The sequence below is a fragment of the Formica exsecta genome, unplaced genomic scaffold, assembly GCF_003651465.1.
Source record: "Formica exsecta isolate Colony F162 unplaced genomic scaffold, ASM365146v1 scaffold258, whole genome shotgun sequence".
Taxonomy (NCBI): domain Eukaryota; kingdom Metazoa; phylum Arthropoda; class Insecta; order Hymenoptera; family Formicidae; genus Formica; species Formica exsecta.
The window spans coordinates 661,078-672,656 of NW_021849849.1; the positions used below are offsets into that span (position 1 = coordinate 661,078).

The 11,579-nt window shown below is 36.3% G+C and overlaps 1 protein-coding gene across 1 annotated transcript in view; it reads right to left on the reverse strand.

The window, feature by feature from the left end:
- The window catches only part of LOC115236635 (peroxidase-like), a 20,375-nt gene extending 11,516 nt beyond the window's left edge, over positions 1 to 8,859 (reverse strand). The window contains exons 1-6 of the mRNA XM_029809222.1: positions 8,488 to 8,859; positions 5,802 to 5,939; positions 4,993 to 5,308; positions 4,561 to 4,778; positions 816 to 992; positions 254 to 450 (exon numbers count right to left, since the gene is read on the reverse strand). Coding sequence (XP_029665082.1) covers positions 254 to 450; positions 816 to 992; positions 4,561 to 4,778; positions 4,993 to 5,308; positions 5,802 to 5,939; positions 8,488 to 8,569 — 1,128 coding nt within the window. The 5' untranslated portion in view covers positions 8,570 to 8,859. The remainder of the gene's footprint in view (positions 1 to 253; positions 451 to 815; positions 993 to 4,560; positions 4,779 to 4,992; positions 5,309 to 5,801; positions 5,940 to 8,487) is intronic.
- Positions 8,860 to 11,579: the final 2,720 nt, after the last annotated feature.

Below are 11,579 nucleotides of genomic sequence, written 5' to 3' on the forward strand. Positions count from 1 at the left end.
ATCTCGCGATATTTTTCCAAGGTAGATCCGTAAATTGTCGAACCGTCCAAAAAGTGGCTCACCTGATTCATCTGCAAAATATATATATAGATTAATAGATTATTATTTATATAATGAATTGTGCGAATCTCAATTATAACTGACGTGATGAGTAGTATTTTTTGAGTTTTATATAAGATAATTATATTATATTTTTTTGAAGTAAGATGCTAAACTATCACAATCTCGAATTCGGAAAGTAATAATCGCGTACCTGTTCCACTGGTCCGAAAGTGCAGTCCGATCTTAAGACAGGTAAAGAGCGAACGTAATTCATGCATCGAACGTAATGTTCGCCATAAACGGGATCGCGTTCTGGCACGCTGATAGGAGAACAATCTGGATGTATATGACGCGGTGACAGAGTATCTCCATCAGGTTGACAGCAAGAGATCGGTTTTCCAGTTGAGACTGTAATTAAAAAATAATTTTTTTAATGATGAAATTATGGCGAAGAGAGAATTGACATATTTTACAGATTTACTTGACGCTTGCTTTGACACATCATTTCTAAATTTTGATATCATACAATTTTGATAACGAATACAATAACGTTTTTTAAGAAATTTTTCATGAAATTATATCACATGCGAATATCAATTTATCTAATAAGAAATATATATTTTCTATTATTCAAATTCGATTGAGATTATAAAATTATATTAAATCGATAAACACTTGCACACTTTTTACGAAACAGATGAGAAATTAATAAATCTACGCGCTGGGGCTCAAATTAGACATTTAAATTTATCCATACAAATTTATCCACTTACCCATTTTACGAACTGCGGTGTGAGCTATGTCGTGAGCGATAAATTGGCTCCATTCCATCACGGCCAGTGTTCTGCTTGCATCTGATTGATCGTTCGCAATGGACAAAGCGGCGCTTATGAGCCTCGAGCTTGGCAGTGGTTTCTTCGTTTGTCCAATATGCCTCGGTTCTTGGATGCCTGCCCAAATCGAACATTAAATCTCTGTCGCGTGAACAGTACAAAGTCGCAAAATCGGAGTAAATCGGTGCTATTTTGGCGCGACGTGGTGCTTTCGCCGAACACTCGCGAGACAGAATAAATCATAATTATCAAGTCGCGTGAAGAGCAAAATCGTAATGGAAAACGATACGACAATTCATAAAATAATTAATCCGCATCTGTGAACGCGAATACACTCGCATAATATTGAAATTATATCTTATCATTGTGATTACTCCGATTTTAGCGAGCTGAAATACGCGCGCGCGCTTAAAATGGTATGCGTGGCAATGTAGCACGAGAGAAGATTACAAGAATGTCTATAGCTGCATAGAAATATTCTGCTCTAGCTATATAAATAGGCGAGTTTATTGCCGGCTGTACTAATCTTGAAATCCTAACTGCGCCTGCCTATCTTGCCCGCGCGATAAATTTAACAGGGAACGATCAGGGAAGTAATTTCTTTTGCATCACAAACATGCGCGGAACGAATCATAAACAAGCGTGTTATTATCGCTGACATAATTATATCGTCCATTCGCGAGAATTAATTTCGTTTTTGGTACTGATCGGTCCCTGAAGAATCCTAAATCTCGTGCTGCAAAGCGAGTAAGTACTTCGACTACTTCGACTTGTACGTTCTGATGCGTTGTCGAACGACGAGCCGTTTGTTGTTGCTGTTAAAGCGTGGCAGAGACGCGATTGTGAAACGATCGGATTTAATCGATACCCTGGCATCGAAGTTACGGCCGCTCGGATCGAGAACGCTCGCAGAAACGTCCCGCGAACTTATCTGATATAGATGTAGATGATCGATGAAGGCGTTCGAACGAGTGAACCGAATTGGGAGAAGATTCTAAATTGTGATTTTTAAAGATATAGAGAATTCGCCGCGAATGTGACAAAAGTGTTTCTACGAGCAATTTATGTTAAAAGATGAGAAATTCAAGCGATATGTGAGAATGAAGACTATCACTATTTTATCAAATAAAAAATTTACGCTTGGAAATATGATATGCTTCTACTCTTTTCACCCGGAGGCGCGTATATCGCGTAAAATATGTATATATTAGCCGGCAAAACTATCTATTAGATGCGGCTAAATTAGATATGACTCCCAAGTCGAGTCCCCTCGCTCGGGTACCTTCGCGAGAGCCGCGTATTGGCGCGAATTGAACAGAAAAGAATTCGAACTAGTGTTACATAATAAATATGATACATTATTAGGTATATCCGAATTAGTTTACATACACATTTTCTACTGCTGGATAGAATCTCCCGACCGGGGCACCTATTGTAGGCAGTATTATTCACTGCTACACTCAGGCATTTTATGCTCTATGTGCCTTATCGCACAACAACTGTAATGCAAATCACAGAATATAATTTGTTAAGCCAATCGACGAACGTTTATCCATTTGCGCCCAAGGATTAGTATGCGTGTACGATTTCATATATGTGTATATATATACATGTATGTCCGTATGCATGTACGCATCTAGTATATATCGTGTTTATACACATGCATACATATATATGTGTCTACGTATGTATATGTATATACGTGAATGTGTTTTATGGAGATGATAAGTCGGGTAGGTAGGTTAGTAGATCGAGGTTGCTGGTTCGTGATGAGACAACATCCAAAGACGTTATTCTGCTCGGATGGAAAAATCAAAAATGCAGCGATATCTAATCGGTAAGCTTTGGATGATACCGGACACGAAAAAAGTGCGCCGTGACATAAATCGTAGAAAACAAATCGTTCGCAATTTTATCGTGAATTCTTCGCAATGCGAACTCTTTAACATTTTCTAATCATATTACGCTGTTTATAGATTAGAACTTTCCACGCGCGATATTATAACAAAAATATCGATTATCTTGTATATTTGTTTTCTATGAGCGAGATAGCTGACATAGAATACATGATTATATTTGTATCATACAAATGATATCCGCAAAATATCAAATTCACGCATGTTTGATTGGATCCTTTCGATAAAAAATAGTTTTTATTATGTTCTTATATTCCCATTTTTTAAATTTTAATACATGGATCCGATATTTTATTCTGATTTTAATATTACAGATTAAAAGACAAAATATAACAGGCGGAAAATAGAAATAATAATGAGACTCGATTAATAACAATCAATATTTTTAATCCTTAGAATGCGAACAGATTATCGTTGACTAAATTTACTAATTTATATCAGCTTCATTTATTCTCGTTTTTTAAGTATTGATTTCAAACTCATATGTTTCGTACTCTAGTATTAAAGTGTGTTAACTAAACTCTTAGGTGTGAAAAAATTCTAAGTATCTTAGAATGAATCTATTTATATCTTGAAAAAAGCGCGCAAGACACAAAAGCTAATGCATCAACAATGAATGACATTGACATAATGCGGGTAATGCGGTGTGTCGTTTAGTGAATTCATGTCCCATGTAATAAGAAGCTCGAGAATCTCGCAAGTCCGCAGAAAGAGAATACAATAATACCGGTCTCTTTATCTGACCCGAGTGGACTCGAGTGGAGTGAAAACAAAATTATGCATCCCTCTTTATCTGCGTTAACATAACCGCGGTATGACACATGTAGGTATTTATCACTCTACTACGACTGTGCGAGTAGATAATGTATAATCGCCGTTGCACAGTCGTCATTATTTCTAACTGTCATTTCCCAATAAAAATATCTGCAAGGATGACTAAATGGTACGAATTTTTATCACCACGTATCTTGTCGCGATGACGCATTCGCTATGTTTTTTTGAAACGCACGTAACAATATAATCGATATGCAACTGCGAACGAGCATCGCACAAAGCAACGCTTACCTAACACCAGTTATTATTCGCGACATTCGCGGTAAACATTCTAAGTGCACGTAGTCAAATTAAAAAACGCGAAGAATTTTCAATGTTTTGTATAATCGTCGTAATCTTATCATTCTCTATCCATTACGATAACATTGTTGATATGTCGGTATATCTAATACTTTTGATTCGAGAAACTCGCATACGATTTCGCGCAATTTACTTTATTCAAAAAAATCTTGTCTCACTCGAAACTGACCCTATCAGGAGGCAGATAATTTCCCAAGGGGTAGAATCGGGCAGAAGGAGGAGAGGGGATTGACTTGAATGGAATTGCGGAAAAAAAAGGAAAGCGCAAAACGTTCAGAGGCTGCAAATAATTATACCATTATTATTCCACACAAAAATTAACGACAAAGAGCGCGCATTTGCAAACCGCTCTGTTACGAAATTTCGTCCCGTGCAAGATCCCAGGGGTTGAGGTATGATTCGCGCGCGGGGGCTTATTCCGCGACTGGATCGAAAGAGTACGATGTGACGCGCGATCAGCAATTATTTCCCTAATAATATAGTAACGCGACGATTGATATGTGCAATTCAAGCCTGGACGGGTGATAAGAGAACGATGCCGTATCGCGAACTAATATCGTTGACAAATGGAAGCGCGATGGGAGGGCTAGAAAGAGAGGGAGAGGAAGCGCGATCACGATAGGAGACACCCTTACCGTCGAAATATTGGGAGAACAGAACTCTGGTGTACGCAGTCATGGCGCTGCCCCAGCTCGGATTCTCAATGTTGTTGCAAGTGCCGTCGATGCTGCGGTACTTTGACATTTCGTCGCATTCCACGCTATACACCGTGGCGCAAGATTCACCGAGCGGGGTACCCTGCAGACCGAGCGTCGATATGTAGCGGGCGCAGTCATTCTTATCTAAACCAAACCTGCGATAAAATCACATAAATTCAGATACGAATGTCGATTAATTTCGGCCTGCAAGGAAAAGGATATCGAGATTCGATAATGATCGATAATAATAAATTATGTATTAACAATATTGCAGAATCCGTAATCTCTGTACAGTGGAATATCGTATTTGACGATTAATAAAGATAAAAATATTTGGAAGATATCTCAATTAATTAATCAAATGCGTACCTGCGGCAGTTTTGGTGCACGAGATACGACGATGCTTTCGTCGCTACGATGGCACCGATACTCCTCTCGAAAGCATCTGTGGATGGATAAGAATCCCAGAATTGTTTCTGAGCCGGACTCTGTGCCTGGAGTTCGATACCAGCATTCGCGATATTTCTCTCAAGAGTCCTCATGTGATTGATCAGCGTTTGCGCGAATGCGATCGAGTTGTTTAGAGTAGTTCCATCGATCCTGGGCAATCTTCGATTTCCGAAACGGCCCGTGTCCACGACGGCATCTGAGCCGTAGTTAATGGTTGGTAATCCTGAAAACGGTTCTTTGGAACATTCCGAGATAATGAGTGAACTATAATTTAAATAACATGCGATGTAAAATAAATTAAAATGCGATGTATCGAAAAATATCATTTAACAAAACTTTCGACGTTCAACTTGAACCTTTATTCCGAAATAAGACCGATCGAATATTGTCTGGCATGTCTGGATCATTTCCAATAATTGTTAAATCGACGCGAGCTTAAAGATAGATAGTACACGTAATAATGTTAAAATTACGAATTTATTTTTTCGCCGAAAATGTGCGATTCTGTAGAAAAAAGTAGTACAAAATATGTAAAATGTGTTTAAAAACAGGCCATAGAAACACGTTTCAACATTCCATTAATTATACGACAGTAATTTCAACCGAGATTTCTACCAAGATATTTATGGAAATATTTGCGGGAGCTAAAATCATAAAATTGCTCTCTCGACCTTTCATATTTCGCGGCGTGAGATTTTTGATTAAATCCGATTGCAGTGGATACTTACCAGCGGCAAGATAATTCTGCAGTGAGTCGGGCACCTTGTACGTGCCGATTGAATGAGAGTGCCCCAGGAAGCCCAACGTCTGCAGGGACACCCAGAGAATCGCCAAAGTGGCAACGGAGCCCGCCATAACACCACCGGCTGCACAAAACGAAATAACTTAACTAATAAAATCATTGAGACGAGATGCTCTACTCTATATCCCAACATGTGACTCACGCACCGGCCCTGCGTTTTAATTCGTACGCGCGATGCGCAAAGTGAGCGTCGTTGGCTCTCGTCGCGAATGAAAATGTGATATTAATATCGCGTAGCTCGTCCGAGAAAGGATGTCACCGCGCTTCGTTTGGCTCCCGTCCCGTTAACGAATACATATATACCAGATATGTATACATACAGTGTATTGAGTGATCGTTAATTAACGATGAATTCATGAAGTTATGCTTTCTTATTATACATTATTTATCACCGAATAATATTGCCATATTCATGTCGCACGTTTGTGAAAATGTATTCGATAGTCGGACTTTGATTCTTATCTCATGTTGATATTGAACGCAATTTCAAAACACTCCGATTAAATATAATTAGTCCGACTTGATTGCTCTAATCATCTACAATAATAAGGCTGACTGTATTTAACGCATCTAAAACATGCCCACGTGTATGTAAATTTGATCTTCAGAGCAGAGACTTTTATTTTCTTATTCGTAGTACTTAAAATAAAAATATCCGCTTTGTGTTCACGTGCTCGCTGAAATGTTACGGTTCTCATCGGTGTGAACTGAAACGTAAGATATTCTAAAAAACTTTCGCCGAGACAGTTACCGCGAACGCTTACCGACTTACGTCGTTTCGATTTTATGTTATCTTTGATGTTTTTCTCATTACGAAAATCATCAATATTTTTTTATTATCGTCAACATATTTTGTTAGTGTATAGTATGCAATATACTCCATGTGGTATTAAATTTTATACGATGCGATGCTGAGACAGACAAACTTCTAATCTTATCTTAATGAATTTGCAACGAAATGTATTTGCATTTCAATGAAATGAAAATGAAACATTTCATAAATAATATCAACATTTCAAAGATAAAGTGTAAGTTTCAGAAAGATTTAAAAAAAAATTCTGTAAATAAATTCATTAAGAAATCGCGAGAGTATAAAAAATAGAAATGCATCTTACAGGATGCAAAGTTAGGGTTTATCAAGTGCATAATGGTAAATGCGAGCGCTAAATGATAAACGGCGTATTTTTTCACGTTCCTTTGCGACCTTCGCGTATGTTGTTGGTTATTTATAGGCCGTGTTTTAGCGAGACTATATCGGTGAAATAGCATGTGTCTGTATGGAATTCATCCTATTCGTATCTCGTTAATACGGTAAACACGCGCTGTTCACGTGCATAACACATGGCCAGATGTACGAGTAATTCTATTCGTTATCACGTTGATAACACGCTCCTCCTTTACGATCGCATATAGCGAGTGTTTTGACGAGGTGACAAGGCAATGAGAGCTATTTCCGCCTGTCTGGAATACCAGATTAGACTAAAATTAGATAATAGCGGGCCTTTAATTTGATTAAATTATTAATAATATTTATTGCATTATGATTTTCATTTAAAATTATTGGATTCTGATTCTCTAATATTATATCACCACTGATATTCTTCTCGTAATTATATCGATACGATTAAGGATTTATTTTGATCTCGAAAGCGATAGCAACAATTTATGCAAAAAAATATTCTATAACTTGAAGAAGTTATTGACTCATAACACGTATGCAAATTGCAGCTGCTTGATGCGCAATCATCATCGGATCATTTCTATGTATGTCTATCGCGAGCAAGAAAACACTATAATTGACCTTTACGATCGCATATAGCGAGTGTTTTGACGAGGTGACAAGGCAATGAGAGCTATTTCCGTCTGTCTGGAATACCAGATTAGACTGAAATTAGATAATAGCGAGCCTTTAATTTGATTAAATTATTAATAATATTTATTGCATTATGATTTTCATTTAAAATTATTGGATTCTGATTCTCTAATATTATATCACCACTGATATTCTTCTCGTAATTATATCGATACGATTAAGGATTTATTTTGATCTCGAAAGCGATAGCAACAATTTATGCAAAAAAATATTCTATAACTTGAAGAAGTTATTGACTCATAACACGTATGCAAATTGCAGCTGCTTGATGCGCAATCATCATCGGATCATTTCTATGTATGTCTATCGCGAGCAAGAAAACACTATAATTGAAAATGCAAACGTTCATTCGTGAGACACGTGAACAAGAATCGCGACATGCTGGCACCACTAATATTAGCATATTCTGGTAAACAGATTTAACTCGTGTGTTGTCAGGAACGAAAAAAATATATATATAAGAAAATATTATTTTCTTATCTATTTCTTATCTACTTTTCTCTACTACATATTTGACGTGTTTATGAGATAATATGATGCATTTTCACGATTCTTTAAGCATACTTTATGCCTTTTAAGCATGTTCAATGATAACAATATCATTTCAAAATTTGTCGCGCTGTGAATAGATTATATATTTTTTTATTATATATTTTTCCAATTTTAAGACATCGACCCTCTACAGATGAAGATACATATCCCCTATCAATACTTCTAAATACATCTGATAAATTATTACCGGGCATATGATCCATAGGCTTCTCCAATCCGTGCATTGCGTAGACCCAACGATTATTATCGACCGGTGCGATGAGAAACATTCTCCGAAAACGCAAATAAATGCAGCGACAAGAAAATTCGCTATTTGTCGTTTTTCGTTGCGTATCAAATAAATCGCCAGGACAATTCGCAGGACGTCTTTCACAGTTTTTTATTCACGGCAAATTGCCGCAATTCCGCCGGCTCACTAAGAGAACAAATGTCAAAACTCACATAGATCTCGCGACAAGAAACAACACGAGTTCAGACTTTATTAACACCCCAGGTTGTGTCAGGTCAGGTGTACGCGTGGCGACCGACAGAAACGCACTTCGACGATGGCAACAACGACGGAGTTTCGTGCTGGAATACACGGATTCCCCTCCCCGTTCCTCCTTCTCTCTGTCTCGCTAAGTAGCCTATCAACTATACCTTCTCACACTCATTCAATTTCTCATTTAATTATGCGAGTAATCTCTGTCTCGTTCCTTCTTTTATCTCAGGTTCGACGTGAGTGTATGCGAAATTGCGGTATCGGTTAAGATGCTCAAGTATATCTATCGATTTCGCGAAATATACGTTACATCTTTGCCCCTGGCCCTGATTCATTCAAGATACGTTACTGAATATTCCGATATACAGTGTATCTTTCATCACGTTTCCTCTCACATATCTGTACGCGGCTCCGCTTTTACGTCTCGCTCGCTCCATTCATGCTCTCTCTCTCTCTCTCATTAATTCTAGCCTTCTCTCTCGATCACGTGCACACGCTACGCACATTGATTCCTCAAAGGTATTCTCCAGCTCGCTCTTTCCTTCAGTATTTTTCATTCATCTCGCTTTGCGCGCTGACTCGCCCGCATTTCCATTGGTTCGCCAACTTCCCCACCAAGAGTGAGTCATCTTATTTAGCTCGGAAAAAAAATTCTATCACTCGGTGAGCACGTGCTCGTCCACCTCCTTTCCTCCATCGCGCCCCGTTGTATGCCGGTTGTCGAAGCATTGCCGTAGGATTATAGTGTTTCTTTCTTCGGTAATAATTTAATTCATTCAATTTTATCCTACGTTTTTATCAGCATAGCCACGCGTTTGTGTGTACGATTGCAAATAGATATAATATGAAAAAAGTATCAGAATATTTATCCTGGAGATACTGACCCTTGTATTTTTTTACGCTATCTAAATGTGCAATTATTATTTATCATCGACTTTGATATTATGTAGGAATCTTGTTTCACATTATCATAATTGTATTAAAATTACAAAGATGCTTCGAATATAGCTGTTATTAGTCACAAATATTATAACCAAAGAGAAGAGAGAATGAGAATCTTATCTTGGATAGAAACGATAAAAGAGCAATAGGAGCGTGATGAGAAAAACATATGTATCTATCTATTTATATGTTAATATCTTTTATCTCTTTCTTTCTCAGCAGGAGTACAATGTCATTCTTATTATAGATAAGGATTGCAATTGCACTTTATATAATGTAACAAACAGAATTTTTGTGTATAAAATCTATATATATTTTTGAAGATGATAGGTAATTATATATTAATATATTTCTAAGGGTCTTTACCTTAGACTTCCTTGTGAAACTATACAGTTCTACCACTTCTGTGTAATCTTCTATAGATCTCGCAGTACTTTTCCATTACTTTCGCCGTAGCAATATATAGGGTGTAAAAAAAAACATGATTCTTTCTCTTTCTCTTTCGATTAAACTTTAGTATTTTTTATTAAATTTTGCTAGAGTCTTTTCTTTAGTAAAACTTTAATATAATACATATGTATATTATTAATGTTGACAAACAAACTTTTAAAATAGCAGCAATCTCTTTGCGTATCGAAAAAAGATAAGTTCGACAACGCTTCTGTACATATATAAATCTCCGGCACCAAAAAGAATTGCTCTACACGTGTATGGCACTTGGTGAGATTGACCCAACAAACCCATAATTAAATTACAGATAGAGTTTATTAAATTACTGCTGACAAGCAATTTGCGCAAAATAATACCGTATGTATAAGACTTACGAAACAAAGATAAACAACTTAATTGAGAAAAGTATTATTGTGAATAAAAGATAATATAAATGATAGATCGTATAAAAAACTTTTGCCACTCATTCGATTAAGCAAAACCTTGATAATAAAATTGTTAAGGTCAGTCAAAGGAAAATTTATAAAAAAAATGAATCGATCGATGCAATTTACTGAAACTGTAAGTTTGAATAAACTGCATATTTGGAAAATATTCTTTAAAATATCCTAAGGTATTCTTTTTTTATTTATTTGCATAAAGCTTATTGCAATTATTTATATAATTGTTCGGTAATTATTTAAAATTATTAATAAAATAGATAAATTAACAATAACAATAATAAAAGGCACATTCGCGATATCAATTATATATTTTATAATAGATATAATGAAGACATATCACAAACAAAAAGACTGAGATATTGCTTTTTTCTTGTTTTTTACTTTAAATTTATTTACTTGTGCATTTGACATAAATGCAAGATAAATGAAAAGAAAATAACCAGAGATTTCTCTTTTCTCTTTCAAAATATTTGGGCACATGTACCTATATATAGCCAAAATGCCGGATGTATTTTTATATTGTATATATCTATAATACAAAAGATAAGGATTTAATAAAAAATAAATTTTTTAAATTTGATGATGTTAAATTTAATTCTCGTTTTATCTTTTTTAAAGAATAAAAATTATATACTAAAAGAGATTAATTGCAAGATTGAAAGATATCTCTCTTATCATTTGAACTGTAAAGTAAATATCTTTTTTCCAACATTGCACAGTGGTTTATTTCTAGAACTTTAACGCAATTTAGATCGATCACTACAACTAATCGATGAGTATTTTCTCATTAAAATGCACGCAGAACTTTCATCGTGGCGTTCACTCGCGACGATGCCCTGCGTGTCATTCAGGTCGACGAACGCGGTTGTGTCGGGCTTACCTAAATACGATTTCTTGCAGCGTTCTATTCCCAGATAGTCATGTAGGCAGTAGAATATCTCAACGCCCATCTTTTTCCCTCTG